We start from the raw sequence: 21,729 nt of genomic DNA on the forward strand, positions 1-21,729 counted from the left end.
CCGGGTTTTGCTTCTTTGGTTTAGCGCTTGAGGTTTGATCCCATTTTTTGCTAAAAACAGAACACTGGAAGTCAATAGTCACCCAAATCTTTACTTTAAGCACATCTCCAAAACCGCTGATCCAGGTCTTCGTTAAGGTGGCACAGAGGTTTAGCACACAGTATGACTTACTGTAAGCCATAAACATGAACAACCCCCTGCTTCCCATCACCACCACTCTAAAGAAATGAGTCTACAATCAACCATTTCACACCAAAACCACTGAATCAGGGGGACAATTTTGAAAAAATGGGTGGAATTGCCCTTTAAAACCCTAAAAAAAACGAAAAACACATCTTTTTCTTTACTCTGTGGTTCTTAGCCCCCATCAGTTTGTCAGGAGAGGGACTGCCCCCCCCCACCCTTCTCTCTCTCTCTCTCCCTCTCCCTCCTCCACTGTTTCTCCCTCTCTCTCTCTCTCTCCCTCCTCCACTGTTTCTCCCTCTCTCTCTCTCTCTCTCTCTCCACTTCTGCGGATTCAGTCATCCACCTTTTCTCCTTTTCTCAGTTCTGTAGGGGAGGAAGGGATGCGAGGTCGAGGAGCTGACTGAGAGGCATGGATACAGCCTGAGCACGCGAAATAAAAGAGAGAGAAAAAAAAAAAGAAAGAGAGAAGAGAAAAGAGAGAAGCGATGGGATTAATGTGATTTTTCTCCCCACACCGGGCTCGAAGTTAAAGGGATTCGTCGCTGGAGAGGAAGCCTCGTATGTGCAGCCTGTCAGGAGAGAGGAGCACTGCTGCAATGCCAACTCACCGCACTGTTTCGGAGCTTTGTGGAAGAGAGATGCTGTGAGTATCGCTGCGTTCCTTCTCTCCTCTGCTCTGCCTGCTTTTCTCCAGAACGCCCGGTTCCTTACGCGTGCATGTGTACTAGCTAAAGTGCGGGGACACGTGAGGATGAATGGGGAGAGCAGCAGACGTGCGGGGGGGGAACGTTTACGTCTTGTTTTAAACGCGAAACTCGGAATTGTTAGTGAGGATTCGAGAAATTTGGGATGCCAAAGTGTCGTGCAGGATCTCCTCGCCATGCACCACGATGCAGCTTTCGCAGAAAACAGAGAAAAAGCTGACCAAACGCGGGACGAAGTTGCCTTCCCATTCGAATTTCCCGTTCCACCTTAAATGGTGCAGCAGTTACGTTCAGGCGCCTGAGGCGCCTGAACGTAACTGCTGCACCATTTAAGGTGGAACGGGAAATTCGAACAAGAAGCGTCACATCTTGGTCTATCTTTGCACTGTGATAATAAAGAGTTAAATATATGAAATGGGGTGAAAAAGTCTTGTTGTGATGAGTGTCAAAATGTGAAAAAAGCATGGAAAAACAATAAAAACACAACTAAATATATAACAACAAATATTCTTAACAATTGTCCTTTTTTTTGCAAAAAAGCTGTGAGCTTTGTGGCTAAAATAACCCCTCCTTTAGTTCCTTTTTTCATGCAGAAATATCATTTCTCTCAATCTATATACCCCCCCACCACACACACACACCACAACCATGACATTGAATGTGCTGGACCGTGTCCTGACATGTAGATCCAGCTGATCCAGCTGGCGCTTTTGGGACGCGCCAACAGGGGGCGCGCTTGTATAAAGCTCAGCTTCGTTGGGAAATTAATGAGACATCAGAAGGAATATATATCTAAATACCACCCCTCCTCCCCCTCCTTCCCATCCTCAGATCTCTGTCACGTTGTAGGGACACAGATCCTGCGCTAGCTCGAGATAACTCAGGCAAGTTAGGAGTCTCTGCATCAGCAGGGATTCCATGATTCATTCTCTCTGTTTATCAATCAGTCTATCAATCTGTGTCTCTTCCTCAGGCGGCAAACAACCAGGAGAAATCAAGAGAATTTCTTTTTAGGAGGAACTGTGTGCAGGTTTAAAAATGCCGAGGGACTTTTATTTTGTAAAAGGAAAAAAAGAGATATTTTACATATATGGTACTGCAGGTGTTGACTGTGTTGTGGGTGGAGGTGGGAAATATCACAAGATGTCATATCACAATACTTTAGGAAGTTTATTTATATTTTTACGTGTCACAATATTTTTTTCTGACGTCTGATATGTTGGAACAGACAAAGTAGCGCCACGTTTTACAAATATTATCAAAAACTATGAATCCAGTCACTTGTGTTCAACATTTCACACACACTGGACTAATTATGCTCTGTTTTTAAATGCCTGGGGACTTTTATTATGTAATAAATAAGCTAGGTGTTTTACATATATAGTACTGCAGTTGTTGGCTGGTGTTGTGGCTAGAGGTGGTTCGATACTGGAAGTAAGCTATATCTCGTATCACGATACTTCAGGAAGTTTTTTACGATATTTATGCGTAAAATTTGCTAAGTTGTACCGACTAAGTAGTACCACATTTTAGAAATACTTCAAAAACTCTGAATCCAGTCTCTTGTGTTCAACATTTCACACACACAGGACTAATTATGCTCTCTTTTTAAATGCCGGGGACTTTTATGATGTAAAAAAAAAAAAGCCAGATATTTTACATATATGCTGCTGCAGCTGTTGACTGGTGTTGTGGCAAAAAGTGGCTCGATACAAGAGGTGAGCTACATCTCGTATCATGATACTTCAGGAAGTTTTTACGATATTTATGTGTCACGATATTTATTTTTTTGAAATCTTATAAATTATACAGACAAAGTAATGCCACATTTAAAAAATAATAACAAAAACTCTGAATCCAGTCACTGGTATTCAACATTTCACACACACAGGACTAATTATGCTCTCTTTTTAATCAAACAGGCTGTTTAGAAGTGTATTTAGGTGCTGATGATATCTGCGATATGCATATTGTAATGTAATTTATCACGATAACGATAAATGTCGATTGCCCAGCTCTACTCGATATGATATCTTCTTATCTGATACCGAGACTGGAACCTTGACCTTAAGCCGATACTGATGCTAATTTGTATTAGTATCTTTAAGAATTACCAACCTTTTTTAAATTAGCTTTTAACTGAAGGGGAATCCCACCCACTTTTCAAAATTGATGCATATGTAAACAGTTAAGACGTAAGCAAGGTGACTTAGTGGTTTTGTGAAGTGGTTTCTCATAGAGAAAGTGACTCAGTAGTGGTAAAAGGAGCCAGGGGTTGCAATATTTACACAAAGTACACAAATATAGCCATTTTATTTATTGTCCAAAAGCAGCAGTGAACCCACACGTGTTTTCTGAGTTTTTGTATGCTGTGCAGAAATAAATAATGGTGCATAAATGTCACGAGTAGAGCTCGGTGACAAAAATAAAACAGAAGGAAAATGTGGCATGTGGACCCTTTAAATGGTATCTTACAGTTAAAGGGGAATTCCATCGTAATTTTACAATTTTCTGCATGATTCAGTGAATTGGGATCATTGTAGAGACTCTGATTACTTTACAGTGGTGGTGATAGGAACCAGGGGTCACCATGACTACAACACAAAAATAGCCATTTTATTTACTATCCGAAAGCACCAGTGGACCTACACGTGTCCTTATATAATGTTAAAATAGTGGGAAATTTAAAAAAATAATTATTTGGGGGCTATTTTGTCTTCTCTGTCATGAATGGATTTTAAAAATACGTTCTAATATATCGTAAATCAGTGTCTCAGACATCGGGCAGTGAATTCATGACCACTTCATGTATAAAATTCTGTGAGGGAGCTTTTAGAGGTGGACGTCTGGTTCCTATCACCACCACTGTGAACGATTCTGACTCTAGAACGGAGCGTTTCACACCAAACCACTCTGAACGAGTTTATTTACATCGTAACCTCTTAATTATGCTGAATCTTTTGAAAAGATGGTGGACTTCCCCTTGAAATGACAGCATGCTGCAGTGTGCTTGGCCAGAGGAGTCTCTCTGAGCCATACGCTTTGATAGGAATCATATAGGCTTTAAAATGAGGGCCCTCTTCCCTTTTCGCCCTCCGTTCCTCCACTCGCTCCAAGAAGACTCGCAGTGCGATGATGACAGCGCAGCTCTCTTCTGCTCTGCTTGCTGCTCAACTTCGGTGTCACACAGAATCTTCATCACTCGCTCATTGCGAGTTATTCATCGCCCGGATTCCAAAATGAGAGATGAAATAAAGGGACTCCGTTTGCTGTAGCTGCCTAAGATGAGGGCCGCTTGTAAGAGCTTAATAGAAGACAATACAGAAAATCAGGAATGAATTGAACATCATGCAGTATTAACGGCAGAACGGCAGCCTGACGTTGTGGGCGTTTTTCAATCTCTGTACTTGTTCTCTGTGAGCGCAGTGCTCGCTGCTGATTGAGAATCGGTCCAGTGCACTTGCAGCTTGAAGTGCAGAGATTGCTCTGTCTTAAAGGTGGGAGATGTGGCACAAAATAATAGGGAAAGAAAAAGACAATAAACAGCTTGCATCACAGTATTTCAAGTTGGAGTATGATGAATGATGAATTCTATTCCACACTATGCAGCACTACATCCAGTTTAACAGGCCTGGTCATGAGCTCTGATGAAAAACACACTTGGTCAGTGCTCTATAAAAGGGGAATTCCACCCGTTTTCAAAATTTCTCTATAATTCAGAGCATGAGATGTAAACAGGAGGTGTTTAACGTCAAATGGGTCACTGCAGAGAAATTTACTGAATTTTTACACTGGTGGCGATAGAAACCAGGACAGTGTCTCAGTCATCAGGCAGTGAATTCACAACCATTTCATGTAGGAACTTTCTGTGAGGGAGCTTTTAGAGGTGGACGTCTGGTTCCTATCACCACCACTGTGAACGGTTCTGACTCGGTAAGGTTCTCTAGAACAGAGCGTTTCACACCAAACCGCTCTGAGCCGCTCTGTTTATATCTAAATTGCTTGATTATGCAGGAATTTAGGTGTAATTGCCCTTTAAATACTGATTATATCCATGATATGCTCAGAAAAGCAATAAAGTACTGTGATATTGATCACCTCTACTCAGTTTTTGCAGTTAGGGCTCTTTACAGCCTGAATTCCCCCAGTGCTAATCCAGGCTAATGTTCTGGAGTGTAAAAGTGAAGCTCTGCAATTGCTGATTAATCTGCACTCGATTAATCGATTAAGCTTGATTTCAAAACATCATTGATGAATTACGATGACTTCCTAGTAATTTGCATGATCTCCTACTGCTCTTTCTTTCAGTATTAAACTTTTATTTATTATTATATATATATGTTATATATATGTATATATGACGTATAATATGACTGTGTATATGTGTGTGTCAGCCATATCACCTCCTTGTTTCTACGCTCATTGTCCATTTTATCAGCTCCACTTACTATATAGGTGCACTTTGTAGTTCTACAGTTACAGACTGTAGTCCATCTGTTTCCCTGATACTTTGTTAGCCCCCTTTTACCCTGTTCTTCAGTGGTCAGGACCCCCATGGACCCTCACAGAGCAGGTACTATTTGGGTGGTGGATCATTCTCAGCCCTGCAGTAACACTGACGTGGTGGTGGTGTGTTAGTGTGTGTTGTGCTGGTCTGAGTGGATCAGACACAGCAGTGCTGCTGGAGTTTTTAAACACCTCAGTGTCACTGCTGGACTGAGAATAGTCCACCAACCAAAAATATCCAGCCAACAGCGTCCTGTGGGCAGCGTCCTGTATGGTCAGTGGAGCTGATAAAATAGACCGTGAGTGTAGAAGATGGCTGATCTGTGAATATATGTGTATAGAACATTGCTTAAAAATATATAGAAATTTGTATATACAATATATGTAGTGTAGGAGGTTTGTTATATACACTCTTTAAAAAGATGGTTCTTCAAGGACTCTTTAGTAAAGACAATGGTTCTACACCCAAAACCATTTGCATGCTTAAATGGTTCTTTGCATGGTGAAATGGTTCTTCAGATTGATGGAGAATGTGTTGTAGTTGGTTCTATATAGCACCAAAGAGGGTTCTTCTGTTGTTACAGTGTCAAGCTTGAAACAATAGAAGAACCCTTTTTGGTGCTATATAGAACCCTTTTTAAAAAGGTTCTTTGTAGAACCATATACAGCACATCCTCCATCAATCTAAGGAAACATTTCACGATGCAAAGAACCATTTAAGCATTATTTACTTAAAAACCCTTGAAGAACCGTCTTTTTAAGAATAATAACTGTTTTCCTTTAAAGTGTTTTGATCCCTAAAATCGAGTCTTAATTTTCAGTCTGATCACTCAATTGAATAATTGGTAGATTTCTCAGTGTAATCGACAGTGAGAGCCCTAGTGTGGCTTATCTGGACAGTGCGGAGTTTTACTGACGTCGTGTTTTCTCTGCCGACAGGGAATGAAGTCGAGCACTATGGGGTTCTCCAGGTTGGTACTCCTGACTCTTCCAGCTCTCCTTACCCTTGTGAGCCTGACGCGTGCGGCGGAGAAAGTGCCCATCCTGAACATTGCAGTGATCCTGGGGCAAACGCGCTACATTTCAGACAGAGACATACGCGCTCTGTGGAGCAAGGATGACCCCATCGACGTCAATGTGGTCACCCTGCTGGTCAACGAGACGGATCCCAAAAGCATCATCACTCATGTGTGCGACCTCATGTCCGGGACTAAAATCCACGGCGTGGTGTTCGGGGACGGCACCGACCAGGAAGCCATCGCCCAGATTTTGGATTTTATTTCCTCCCAGACGTTGATACCCATCCTGGGGATCCACGGGGGCTCCTCCATGATCATGGCCGACAAGGTAAGCTCGCACCTGGTGACGTCACCTCGCCTGCTCAGTGAGAACGTCCGAACGCGGTTGGTTGATAAAGTCCACAGGAGGGTCTACGTCATCTGGAACTTCCAAACTCCTTTATCCCCCATTTACAGGAATGTCCAGGTCTCAGGAAGAAGCTTGTTTACTCAACCAAAGGCAGCTTTTCTGATTTTGAACAATATTCAAAACAGATTTCAGCAAAGATTTCAGCAAATCTATGAAAGTTTTGTCAAACTACAGTACAACAGTGCAGAAGTCAGAGACCCCCCTTTCACTTATTTATGTTCTAGACAAATCAGCCGTTAAGTACGAGCTCAGTACTTATTGTGTCCACTCTTAAAAAAGGGTACACTCTTAAAAAATCCTTCTTTAGTAAAGAAAATGGCTGTATATAGAACCGTGAACACTTAAAGAACCCTTTGCATGACTTTTGCATCATGAAATTGTTCTTCACTGATTGATGCAGAATGTACTGTGGATGGTTCTATATAGAACCTTTTTAAAAGTGGTTCTATATAGCACCCAAAAGGATTCTTTTACTGTTATGATGGCAAGCTTGTAACCCTTTTGGGTTCTATATAGAACCCTTTTCAAAAAATATAGAACCATCCAAGCTTGTAAAACCCTTTTCCAAAAAGGTGCATAGGAGAAGCATATACAACACATTCTTCATCAGTCTGAAGAACACTTTCACCATGTGAAGAACCCTTTAAGCATGCAGATGGTTCTCCGAATGTTCATGGTTCTATATAGAACCACTGTCTTTACTAGAGAACCCTTGAACAGTGTTCCTTAAACAACCAGATACAGCAGGTTTTCCTCTGTATCCACTGTCCTAAAGAGTGTGCACTCCCAAAAAATGGTTCTTCAATGGTTCTTTAGTAAAGGCAATGACTCTATATTTAAACACAAGCACCCAAAGAACCCTTGAAGAACCGTTTTCTAAGTGTGCCTTTATTCCAGCTTCCACTCTTTTCAGGAGACTCGGTTTCAGTTTCTCACAGTCTTATATCTGATCTCCTCAGAAACATCTGGAAATTGAGCAACTTGTACTTAATGGCAGTTTTAGATGAATGAGGGGTCACTGACTTTTGCACAGTACTGTACACTGTGCTACACTGAGTTACTTTATTCAAATGTGTAGTAAAGTCAATGCAGCACTTTGAGCTGCACAATTCAGTGTCAGCTAAAGCAATTCGACAGATTTTACATTCATGTCGTCGCTGTTGGAACAAATCTGGATCTTTACAGGAGAATAAAAACACTCTTAACTTTCAATGTGTGTTAATTAAGCAATAGAACATGAGAGGAAGTGTGTTATCTCGAAATATCATTACAGCCGTGATGTTATTGGCGATAACACACTCCTCGAGTGTTCTATTGCTTTAATACAACAGTTAAATAAATAAAGTAATAAATTAATAAACTGGGCCGTGAACGCGGCGTTTAATATGTTTTAATGTTCGCAGTTCCTTCACCAAATTATAGTTCCTTAACGAGCAGCTTGTTGCTACGTCAGAGTAACGAGCTCCGCCCACTCGCTGCACAGCCGGCAGTTCGTTCTCCAGCTCCTCACACTAAACTCCCAAACTGTCACCACTGAGCAGCTTTTCAGTCGGCAGCTGTGACAGAAGAACAGCTAAACAACCTGGAATCAGCCAGAAATGAACCCAATACCATTCGCCAAACGTGTAGTCTGATCTTCAGAGTCTGACCAAATCAGACTGAGCCATAAAACTGCCGCAATATCAAGTTCAGCTCAGTTTTGTCAGTTTTTGCCAGATCAGTATTAATGTTGTTTTGTTCCAGCCAGTCTGTAAAGCATCTTACAGCCCATTTAGTTTGGCGAATGGTGTTGGGTTCATTTCTGGCTGATTCCAGGTTGTTTAGCTGTTCTTCTGTCTCAGCTGCCGACTGAAAAGCTGCTCAGTGGTGATGACAGTTTGGGAATTTAGTGTCGTCTCATCTTCAGAGTCTGACCAAATCGGCTGTTGGTCAAATGTGATCTTAAAAGTGTCCATTTTCTGTTGGCTCGAGCGTCTCCTACAGTTGTCAATATCGTTGCTTAGCAACGGCGTCTCAGCGCAGGGATACAGTGTTTGTGAAAAAAAATGTGCTGTTATGTTAGAAGGCTTCTCAACCAATCAGCCTGCGTGGCTGGAACATAAGTTTTGCACCATTTTTATGGGTCCATTTATGAAATTTTGACAGTGTATACTGCAAAAAATAACATCTTGTCAAGTCAAATTATCTTAATTCTAGTTGATCTATCCAATATTTCTTATTTTGAGATGGTTGTGCACTTATTATAACATTATTTAGCTTATTTCTAGACATTTTTACCTGTTTTAAGTAATTATTAGGTAAATATACTGGCTGATAGTTTTCAAGCACATTTCTTACAGCAAGCAAAATTATCTGCCAATACAGTGAGATCATTTTACTTAATAAAATTGCTTAAAACAAGTTTCGAAATAAGCTACATAATTTTAAAATAAGCTTACAACAATCTCAACAGGAGAAATATTGTATATATCGACTAAATTTAAGATCGTTTTAGATACTATTTTTGCAGTGTAAACAGCCGTGGATGCTTTTAAATGATGTAAACAATGAAAAATGACCAAAATGAAGAACCAGTGTTTTGTTCTGACAGCGACAGTGTATATCTTTATATTACGCAGTGTGGTTTAGGTGGTGTGTTGGATCGTCTGCTCGTTTTTAAGAGCATTCGCAGTGAAAACAATGCCAGCGATCTGTTTTCTAGCTTCCTCTGGTGCTGGACTCTCATCCGAGCTGTGTAAACACACAGAGAGGGAATAATTTGTTACTCTGTTGACTCATGGCGTTTCCTATTACCTGCTCCTAACTTCACACCTGAATTCTCCTCCGTGGTAAACGCTCCTGCTTGGCTGGCCAGCGCACAGTCGTTTATATAATCCACTGTTTCGGGCGAGTTTGCACTGCTGCATCTCAGTGTTTACTTCATGTTCTTCCAGCGATGCTGCTGCTCAGAAGCACTTGAGACAGAAACTCCAGAGAGATTCTGCAGAAAAGTCGGTAATGCAGGGGCGAAGAAAGATCCGTGCCTCATTTTGAGTATTTTCAGGAATTTAGTCTAATTTTAAGCATGATTGTGTTGATATACAGTACTTAGACCATTTTGAAGGCATTTTTGTTTATGCAGAAGCAAAGTTTCTTGAGCATGTTCATACATTCTCATTTCAAGACATTTTGTACCAAATGAGGTTTGAAGAAAATACTTCAAATAATATTCATGCTGGTTTCTGCTAATTGTAGGTTATTATAGTAACACCAAATCAGATTAGTGCTACTTAAATCTTGCCACAATGCCTTAAACCTCTGAAATATTTACTATTATATAGTATTTTATTTATTTTATTTTAAGATCATAAGATAATTTACAGCACAAAATCATTTTTTCTTATTTTTTATGAAAGCTTATTAAAACTTTCTCACTATATTGACAGAAATGTGCTTAATTTTAGAAGCTTTTCATTGATTTGTTTTTCTATTTCTTCTTTTTTGACACTGACTTTGATTGCAGTATCATGGCTGCACTGGATGTAACGTTCTTAGCACTGCAGAAGTGAGCTCAGTTTATTCTAGTCGCATTAAAGGGGCCGAATCCTTTTTTTGTGTGCAAACTTAGTCATAATTTATTTTTACATGACCATTTTATCCTTTAGAATTAAACCTGCCTTTGGTGTTGTGCCCTTAAGACTGATATATGTAAATGAGCTCTGTTCTGATTGGTTGTCCTGTATTTAGGGCTTCACAACATGGACAGAGAATGAAATGTTTGCATTAAGCTGTTGAATATCACAGCAATGATCTGAGAAATAATAAATTATGTTAATTTAGTGTGTCCCTGACTGGATGCGCCACAAATATAGAGACATTTTTTGCTCTGCAAACAGAAATATAACTAAATATTCACTGTTGTGCAAAACAAAAACAAAGACAGACTAATAGCTGCTCAGATCACAACTACCAGCACTTTATTGTGCACTTTACGACAGCAAACAGTCAGCATTTCCTGAGCGAGTTATTCTATAAAGGCTAAAAAAATGAGTAAATATGAATATTTTTCTATTTAGGCCTACAAAACTAAGTTAATATATATTTAGTATATTTACTCCTTATGGTGATGCACGTTTGTTGTGACAGTAGCCATCACTGCTTAATAATCATCACATTTCAAGTATGTTTACAGGTTAGTAGTTGAGGATAGACTAGTATTTGAGCTGTGCACACGTGTGTTTTATAATTGGCTGTTTAGCCAAATGGTTAAGTCACTCATTCTACACGTGGCAGAGCAATAAAACAATAAAACTGTGATTTATCGTGCAGCCCTACCTGCATTGTGCCTCAGGAAGCAGTCCCAGCTGAAACACTTAAGATTTCAATGTGAATAGGTGGATATATGTAAATGTGCTTGTTTTTGTGACATCACAAAAGTCAAAAAAAGGCTGTTTTTGCGGCTCATTTACCATATATGGACTGTTTTGGGAACAATTTGAAAGCTTGTTTACATACGACATCAAACTGTTTTGCCTTAAAAAGGAAGTGAAATGTGTTTGTCTAGGATATGGGCCCTTTAAATGCTTTATTTACAAAGGGAAACCCAGCAGGGAGCAAAGCTTTAAAGCGGAGCCATAATTGAAAAGAAAGATGCTCAGGTACAGCTGGTAGCTTTCATTTGGCTGCCACTTTTAAACCGTATCCATTTGGTGTTTCATCAGATCTTGAAAGATTTTGCTGATTGAGCCTTTAAGTAAGCGCTGCGTCGGCCCGTTTTATCTGCGGGTTTCCTCAGAAGTCTTCGGGAGGTCTTCCTTTGGCGCATGCGGAGGTGAAGTTGACGGAGCTGGCTTTTGTCTTTCTGTGGGTTTCTCTGAGTCTGACCCCGGGTGGGGAAGAACAGCATGTCAGTGCTAATTAATGGCAGGCTTAGCAGACTTCATTCGGTCCCAGTTTAGAAGCGCTCGGTCTGGTTTAACCCAGCGATGCGTCATGGTGTCATATGTTTTTCAGCCAAACTGTCGCCTCCCACGCAGCCAGGTCAATGCACGGCCACGCAGGCGGGCAGGTACTGCCTAACGCTGAGTGACAGAGCTATTGACTTAACACAAATCTTCTACACGATACAATGGATTTAGAACACCTGAAGCAAGCAGACGCCAAGCGCAATGGAAGAGGCCATCAGAGCCGTTACGTATCTAATATCCCCCCCGTTCTCCTCCCTGTCTCTGTTAGAGAAACATGCGAAAATGAAATATATTGAAAAATGCATCCCAATATGTGAAGCTTTCATCTGGAGTATATTGGAAATCCACTGTTGATGCTGGAAAGCTCATAAACCCAACGGACCAGATCATTTCTAGCAAACTGTTTGTGAATAGCGTTGCGCCGGATAGCGGATTATTATTACAGACCATGTTATCATTGACTTCTCGATCGATTTTTCCTTTGTTCCCCTGGAGATTATTAGAGAAAAGGAGAAAAATATTAAAACAAAAGCAGGTTATTGCCATCTTTCAGGGTTTTCTACTTATTCCGTTTGGATAAGCTTCTATTTTCAGGCATTTCTTTGAAAGAAACACTGCCCAAGCACAAATCCCTTGGTCAATAAATTTGAAGTAGGGACAGATGGAAATGTGTGTTTATATTTATGGCCTTCACTCTGTCAGAGTCTGTGTTCTGCCTGCATTTTTTGTCAATATAACAGATCTGGCTTATATCAGTTCCACTCTAGAACTTTCAGACATCTGCAGAACTGAACATCTGTCAACTGGAACTTTGGTTTAGTCAGCACTCAGTAGCTTGTAGAGCTGGTTTTGGCTTGTTACACATCTGTAAAACCTCTATTTTATTTGCATAATCAAGTGAATAATCCACTTTGTTTGTATTTTGTAGGAACCTGAAGGTTTTACTGGAGAAAAAAAGTCTCTAATAAACTTTTGCTCTACAATATCACATTTTCACTACTTAATTCAGTCCAGTTCATGCAGCAAAGCATCTTTAATTCATGCCGTCTTGATGAATCAAAGTCTTGGCACATACTCTATACATCCTCGAGTATCTAGGCACCTTTCTGCTTAGTGAATTCAGCTACTTGAAGGAAATGAGCCTGAGAAAAATCAGACTCGCAGAATGTTCCACTAGGCTCCACCTGCCACGTTGCGAACACTAGAAGTCAATTCAGCATGAATCTGCTGGCCACTGTGTTCAGCTACACTGTGAAGTTTGAATACTAAAACATTTACACGTCTTAACTTTATTGAAGCCCTGAGAAGTTTTGGGGATCTATTTACAGAGATTTGGGTGACTATTGACCTCTAGTGTTAGCAGCATTAGCCTTGTAGCTCCAGCTCTAAGCTACAGAAGCAAAATTTGGACACCAAACATGTCTCGGCTGATCGACCACATCTGGGGTCAGTGGAACATTTTGTACGTTGGATTTTTCGCTGAACAATTTCATTCACACTAAATGTACACATACAGCTTGTTTGATCTCCATAGAAAAGTACTGACCAATATAATTAAATTCTCTAGAGCAGCCGCACATAAGCCTAAGGTCACCAAGCGTGGGCTAGAGGGGTGTAAAGCCCTTCTAATGAGTGAATTTAGCTTTAGGTGAACCTATTAAACATAAAAAGGGTGCGTTATCATGAATAATATCAGAGCTGTGATTCGGTTGCAGGTATGAGCTGAAGGCGAGTTCAGTAGATCATCATTATTCACCATAAAACATGACCTCCAGTGTTCTGCTGCTTTAATACAGCAGTTAAAGTAAAGAACAGAGTAAAGCAAATAATCCCTGAACATCGTATCAAATGTGCTTTAATGTTGGTGATTCCTTCCGCCAAAAAAAGTAGTCCCCTTCTTGTTACAGAGCCGTAAAGCTGTGTGAATATCAGGTTGAGCTCAGCTTTTTCAGTGTTTTCCAGATGAAGCTTTTTGACATTTTATATGATAAAGTTATTTAACTTATTTAATTATGCAAAGCTGTAGTTGATATGACTTCTCCACCAAAATAAGCCAATTCACAACCCCTAGGCTTTATAAGCTTTTCAGAACCTGTTGATGACACATTCAGTGGTGCACACTTCTATGATCTCCATAAAGAAGCATTAACCAATAGAATGGGATGCTCTGGGTCACCAAGCGTGGGCTAGATGGGTCTAAAGCCCCCCAGCATTGGACTGTAGAGCAGTGGAGCTGCGTTCTCTGGAGTGATGGAGCTCCATCCAATACCTTTGTGATGAGTTGGAGTGATCCAGAACTGACCATCCAACATCAGTACCTGACCTCACTAATGCTCAATCAAATCCGCACAGCAATGTTCAACATCTAGAAGCCTTTTGAGGAGAGTAAAGGCTGTGACTGCAGCACAGACTCACTATTAACACCTTCATTTCAGAAGAAGCTCTGGAGTCTGCCGACTTTTGGACTGAAGTGTGTGTTGGTGGTTCTGTGTCGGTTCCATTGGGCCACAAACTTTATTTCTTGTTGTAAACAGTGCTGGTGTTGTTGCTCTGTCTAGCGTAAATGAGGAGCGAGATGCTAACCAGCTAGATCAAGCGTAGGATGTTTTTTTTCTCTTTCATAAATATAATAACACCCATAGGCACGCCATTACGGTGCACGCTGACCCTCTGTCTCGCGCCGTCCCCCCTTCACCCCTTTTAAGAAGGGAAGATCACTTAAGTTGTTCCTGCTCTTTGTGTCTTGGGAGTCTGTTGATGAACTCCTGAATGATAAAGTGCTGCTCCGGATGAGAAATAGCTCCGTCGCTTCCGAGCGGAGTGCGTTTGGAGATAGCGGGTTGGTGTGGGGTGGGGCTGCTGTCCCTGGAACTGCTGCTTAAAAGGATAGTTCAGTCTAATGTTGCTAAGAGTGAATGAAAGTGAATAGTCACCAATTAGCATGATGCAAATGACATCATTTCAACTGAAGCTAAAGGCTTCCATTCATTATTAGTCTTGTTAGTGTATTTGGCATATTTGGCTACTCCTTTAAAAACGAATTGCATTGATTTTCTGCATAATTGAGTGTGTGAGCTGTAATCAGAGAGATTCAGAGTGGTTTGGTGTGAAATGGTTCAGATGTCTTTACAGTGGTGGTGATAGGAACCAGGGGTCGCCATGACTACAACACAAATATAGACATTTTATTTACTATCCAGAACCACCAGTGAACCTACACGAGTCTTCTGAGTTTATATGGAATGTTGATGATGGAAAATCTGAAATAATAAGTTTTCTCTGGGGGCTATTTTGCTTTAGCATGTATCCCTCCACCATGAATGGATTTTAAACTATCGTAATATTGTGTAAACCTTTTGGCCTATTCTGCGCTCATGTGATGATAAAGGCTGTATCACTGACCCTATAAATTGAATCCTGTTGTATATCTTGAATGAGTTTTGTTTACTATTTGTACTCTGATTATGTTGTCTATATAAGCAATAGAGCACACCAAAGGGTGCTTTATCATGAATAATATCAGGCTGTGATTCGGTCGCAGGTACGAGCTGAAGGTGAGTTCAGTAGATCATCATTATTCACTATAACACACGACCTCCAGTGTTTTACTGCTTTAATACAGCGGCTAAAATAAAGAACAAAGTAAAGCAAATAATCCACGAACATCGTATCAAATGTGCATTAATACTGGTGATTCCTTCCGCCAAAAAAAGTAGTCCTCTTCTGTCTTAGAGAGCCATAAAGCTGTGAATATCAGGTTGAGCTCAGCTGTTTCAGTGTTTTCCAGATGAAGCTGAATGTGGTTCAGTTCCAGTCAGTCTGTAAAGTGTTTCACAGCTCATCTTGTTTGCTGAATTGTTTTCTGTTGATTTCTGGATAAGTCCGGTTTAGTTTAGTTGTTTATTGCCCAAAAAGCTTGCTTAGGATCAACAACAGGTCCAAAAAATAAATGTCTTAAATATACAGTACATATACAGTATCTTTTGTTATGATAATTTATTCCATCAATCCATTATGGGCACAAAATACACAAATTTAATACATTTTTCAAGATTTGACTCAATTTTTGACATTTTATATGCTAAAGTTATTTAACTTATTTAATTATTCAAAGCTGTAGTTAATATGAGTTCTCTACCAAAATAAGCCAATTCACAACCCCTAGACTTTATAAGCTCTTCAGGACAAAAAGCCCTGTGATTTGAGAGTGGGCGTGTCCATTACATAAGCCACACCCCCTCATTACCCTCTTGACTGCCTTGTTTTGATCATTCACAGTGGTTGTGTTTGTATTACACCAGTTTTATCCATCTATTCTTCCATTCATCCAAGTATCCATCCAGTCGTACCTCCCAAACATGCTATAGTGATCAGTGTAATTACTCCTGCAGTAACAGTAATCACTTTACCTCCCGAGCGACGTGCTGAGCGAACAGGGCTTCTGCTTTTCCTCCGCCGGTAGAAGCCTGTGTACTGCGTCGGGGGACTGCTTGCTTGACAGAATGCCGGATCTGCATGTCAGGCTTTTTGTTTGAGGAAAATGTCAAGCAATATCTCAACAAGGCATAATAATGTTAACTGAGATGCTTGAAGTTCAGCGCTGAGGTGCGATCCTGGAAGACTTCTGCGCTGATTCCTCTACGTCCCTTCCAGAGAGAGCTCAGTCGTTAGGAAGAGATCAGAGGAGACGGCTGTACCTGTGTGGTTTGTGCTGGAACATCACGTGGTTTCCATAATGAAGTGGATAGCTGATGTGCTAACAGGTGTGTTTTGTGTTATTGTGATGACGGTGTATGTAACTGTACTGCTGTGTCTGATCCACCCGCACCAGTGCGACGCACACTGTGAACAGATCGATACATCGCCCAGCCCTAAAAGGAATATACACTCAGTGGTCACTTTATTAGGTATACCTACCTTGTATCCACACTCATTGTCCACTTTATCAGCTCCACTTAGCAAAACCCCAGCAGTACTGCTGTGTCTGATCCACTCGCACTAGCACAACACACACTAACACACCACCACCACGTCAGTGTTACTGCAGTGCTGAGAATGATCCACCATCCAAATAGTACCTGCTCTGTGAGGGTCCATGGGGGTCCTGACCACTGAAGAACAGGGTAAAAGGGGGCAACAGAGAAACAGATGGACTACAGTCTGTAACTGTAGAACTACGAAAGTGCACCTATATAGTAAGTGGAGCTGATAAAATGGACAGTGAGTGTAGAGAGAAGGTAGCTGTACCTAATAAAGTGCTCAGTGAGTGTATTTCAGTAATGTGGAAACACATTTGAGTAAAGCAAATCAATTTATTACAGTATAAACTGTGGATTTGTTTTATAGAGGAGCCTGATTTGTATAATAGTGTAACTGTAATCCTGGTGCTGTAAATCTGAGTCTCGAAAACTCATAAGCTGCCGTAGCTTTAGACACAGTGTGGAGTATTTATTTTAGATTTTGGGGCTCTTGGAGATTTTATCTGTGTTTTTCACTGTTGAGGGGAGAGCAGTAATATTGCTGTGACTGTGTATCATCGCAAATCTCAGAGGATGCTGTTGCCGCTGCCTTTCCTAATAGTTTCTGTGGTTGTGCTGTTATTTACTGTCCTCACATGAACAATCTGCAGACACTTATTTTGCTATTTGTCAGTGCAAAATACAATTGTGGCGTATAATTATTGTAAATGAGGTCTTGTAGACCAACAAAATGAAACCCAGGTGGACAAAACTACCCATCTGATCATCACAACTTTAAGCAATATGTAAATGTGCATTTGATCAGAATATGTGAATATTTTTATAGTTTATAGTGTCCTGAGAGCAAATTTCATGAAGCATAATAGCTCAGATTTCATCATAAGAAGGCAATAATGCTTTGATGCTCTTCTCAACAATATGAACCTCCTGGGAAGCTGAGTTCTTTCATAGATCACTGCCTTATACGTTATATCAATTCTGTCATACATTATTGTGCAAAAGTTAGAGACTCTTCACTTTATTGCATTCCCAGTCAAAACAGTCAATAAGTACAATAATAAGTACAATAAGTACAATAGTAATAAGTGTGTCACTCTTTCCCTTTATTCCAGCTTCCATTCTTCCATTCAGGAGACTCACTTTCAGTTCCTCAAAGAATCTGCAGACACACCTCCAAAGTTCAGTCTTAGAAGTTGGTTGTATTTACTGATAACAAGCTGAGTGGTCTTTAGTCCGGAGGACACAGTGTCCATGATTTACAAAAAGAATTTCAAATATTTATTCGTTGGACCTCAGAACACTTTTCCATTTCCTGTCAGTCCATTTTAAATGAGCTCAGGCCCAGAGAAGGTGGCAGCGTTTTATATAGGTTTTCTTTTTTGTGTTTTAGAGTTTTAACTTGCATTTGTGGATGCAGTGATGAACTGTTTCCACAGACAGTGTTTTTCAGAAGTGTTCCTGAGCCCAGGCAGTGATTTCCACTACAGAATCATGTCTGTTTTTAATGCAGTGCCCAAAGATCACGGCCAGCAAATACTGGTTTTTGGCTTCGTCCCTTGTATACAGAGATTTCTCCAGATTTCTCTGTTATGATTAGCTGTACCATCCAGCTTTTTCCACCACACACACACGCCTGACACAGACATACACATAACCACGGGTACGCATCAAATACCATGTGTAGCCCACAGTTAGCAAAATTAACCTAGCTAGCACATTGTAGCTAACGTAGCTAAGACAATACATAAATACATAACTTTGAATATTTGAATAAGATTTTGTTTTCTGATCTTTACGTTTTCAGTGTTTTCAGTTTGCCACTGAAAGAATCTGCAGACACACCTCCAAAGTTCAGTCTTAGAAGCTGGTTGATCATTTTCTGAAGTAATCAAACACATTCAGTGGTGTTGAGGTCTGGACTCTGGGGTGGTCAGTCCATCGTTCAGCTTCTTTGTTTGATGTGTCCGTCTCCTTTTCTCAGTGAGGTTCTTCTTGATCAGCTACACATCCTTTCAGACCCACAGCGCTGAGTCGTCTTCTCACAGTGGAAGGATGGACAGAAACTCCTGTGGATGTTTTCAGATCTGATCAGCTTGATTTTCTCCTCTCTCTCAGAGATGAAAGCTTTAAGTGCTGTTTATCTGATGGGGGCGGTTTTGGGGTCGACCAGCTCTTCCAGGTGGTTGTTAGGAGTCTCGTCTTGTCTGGAGCTTTTAATCATTTTTGAAGCAAGTGGATTTGCTTATATCTAATCTCCTCAAAAATATCTCCATTTACTTAATGACCGTTTTGACTGGACGTTAAAGGGTGACCACTGTATCATATCAAAACCTTATAACCATTTATAAACATTGCACCGTGAACATTTTATGATAAATAGGCCAATAAGATAGAGACAGAATTACCTGAAATAAACTCTTACTTTAACATATATTAAAGCTAAGGACCTTTTTTGTTTCTCCTATAAAGTTACCATGTCAGACAGGTTACAGCAGGTAGGGTGTTGTTCCACCTCCTGTTAATCTTTTCCATTATTTGTTGCATCTCAAAAGCTGCAGATTTCCTCACAGCGCTCACTGATACACTAGTTCAGGGGTCGCAACCCAAATGTTAAGAAGAGCCATTTTATTTAGCCTTTCAACAAAAATCAAACCACTTTGGGAGCCACAACATTTTATGTCCATTTTACCATCTTGGCTGTAAATATGTCTCCGTATCTGTTAATGTACTAGTATAGGATAAAATAAACAAAAACACAGACTTACTCTGCTCTGCTTTAAGCTTTAGCTCAGCTATAGCTGCTTTTCTCGCATCTCCAGCAGGAAACTTTCTTCAAAAGTAGAGCAGTTTCTTGTAAAATGTCTCTCAACATTATTTTTTTATGAGGCTGAAGTCGCTTCTCATTCACCAGCTTCTTGTTCGAATTTTCCAGTTCCACCTTAAATGGTGTCTGAGGTGCCAGAATGTAACTGTTGCACCATTTAAGGTGGAACAGGAGAATTTGAACAAGAAGCTGGCGAATGAGAAACTGACTACAGCTTCGTGACTTTTTAGTGTTTGTCAGTTTCTCACTGCAGATTAAACGTATCAGGAAACCAGCTGGAGTGATTTATAAACACAAATAAGTCCATTCATCTCCAAATTATCGATGTTGATCTTAAATCTCTCTCTTTGCCGTTTCGTTAGCTACTAGCTAGGCGAAACTGTTGTCTGTGTTGCTATGGTGACCAGCAGTCTGCGCTGATCTTCAGGGTTAAAGGGTGAATTAGCAGTTCTACATTAACTCCAGAGTTTAAGACCATTTATTGTTAAACTGTGTTGAACGATCAGCAGAGCTTTATTTTACTGTAAAGGAGGATTATTTTATTTTTACCTACAAATCTAATTCTAATGTGGCTGTGGAGCCACAACAGGACAGTATGTTGCAGACCCCTGGACCAGGCCTATATGGAGGCTCAACCCAGGTTCTACAGTCCATTACTGGAACAATAGAGCAGACTGTCTGCTTGGCTCTGTGCAAAAAAAATGCTGATGTTTGTCTCGGGGAGTGAGACGAAGGGCTGAGCTACCAGCTTATCCTGCTACAAATGAACTATATGTAGCAACACAGTTGCAACCCTCATGCAGACCTCACAGAGATGTTGCTGGAAGGCAGTATGTCCACTTGGCCTTTTGATGGTGCATTTTTTCTACTACATGTAACCTCAGTGGGGTTATACATAACTAGAAAGATCTGCTCTACATCAGCACTGCACACGCAGCAGCTCCTCCGCACGAGATGAGACCAGCGGGGAGTTTAGTCTGCAGTAGTGAGTAGTGACTGTAGAGGTGCGCTGATATGGGAACTGCAGGCTGATGTCTGCTGATTCTGATGCTGATACATAGACATTTATAAAACATGGGACAAAACCCACCTGGATTGGTGTTAAATGTAAGATTTTGTGAATGATTATAAATGCAGTCAAATCAATGAAGTTTTAGTGCAGTAACCCAGCGTCACCTAAACATTCTGCTTTCTGCTACATTGGGAATTTCACCAATTTTCAAAAAAAATCTGAAGTATTCAGTCCTTGAGATGTAAACAATGTCATTCAAAGAGGTTTGGTGTGAAGTGGTTCATTGTAGAGAAACATAAAGACAGTGATGTCTTTACAGTGGTGGTGATAGGAACCAGGGGTTACAATGGCTGCAACACAAATATAGACATTTCTTCCAAAACCACCAGTGAACCTACATACCTCTTCTGAGTTTATATGGAATTGTGCTAACGGTCATAAATCTGAAAAAAAAAGATTTTCTCTTTTTCTCTGGGGACTATTTTGCCTTACACCGTGCTGCATGTACCCCTCCGCCATAATTGGATAAAAATAGATTGATTAAAATACATTTTAAGTGTTATTACAAAGGCAGGCAGCGTATATCTAATCATTTCATGTAAATCTCCCTGTGAGGGAGCTTTTACAGGCATTAAACTCTTCAGATGTCCGGTTCCTATCACCACCACTGACTTGGCAAGTTTCTCTAGAATGGAGTATTTCACGTCAAACCACTCTGAACGACTCTGTTTACGTCTCAACCATTTAATAATGTAGAATTTTAGAAAAAATGGTGGAGTTTCACTTTAAATGCAGGTTGAATCTAAACTCTCCAGAACCAGGGTTGGAAACCGCTGCCCTACACACTCCTGCACATTTTAATGCACAGATACAGTTTTTTGCTGACTGTAACATTAGGGGGAAAATTATAAAATGTGGCATGTGCAAAAGTTATGACACTATATATTTTATGATATATTTGTTTTTCATTGTGTTAAATTCGTTGAATAGTGCCTCATGTAGAAGATGTGTTGACTTCTTTTTAACAAAACCTTTGCGTATGACTGTATGTTCTCAAAAATAGAGATTTCAGCATTTCAGTAGACACGTTTACATGCAGTCTAATAATCCGTTAATAATCCGACTAACAGCTCAATCAGAATAG

General features: G+C 40.4%; 1 protein-coding gene across 1 annotated transcript in view; it reads left to right on the forward strand.

The window, feature by feature from the left end:
- The first annotated feature begins 558 nt into the window (after positions 1 to 558).
- Positions 559 to 21,729, forward strand: part of grin2aa (glutamate receptor, ionotropic, N-methyl D-aspartate 2A, a) — a 265,381-nt gene continuing 244,210 nt past the window's right edge. Inside the window, exons 1-2 of the mRNA XM_036590374.1 lie at positions 559 to 829; positions 6,336 to 6,743. Coding sequence (XP_036446267.1) covers positions 6,339 to 6,743 — 405 coding nt within the window. The 5' untranslated portion in view covers positions 559 to 829; positions 6,336 to 6,338. The remainder of the gene's footprint in view (positions 830 to 6,335; positions 6,744 to 21,729) is intronic.

The sequence above is a fragment of the Colossoma macropomum genome, unplaced genomic scaffold, assembly GCF_904425465.1.
Source record: "Colossoma macropomum unplaced genomic scaffold, Colossoma_macropomum, whole genome shotgun sequence".
NCBI lineage: Eukaryota > Metazoa > Chordata > Actinopteri > Characiformes > Serrasalmidae > Colossoma > Colossoma macropomum.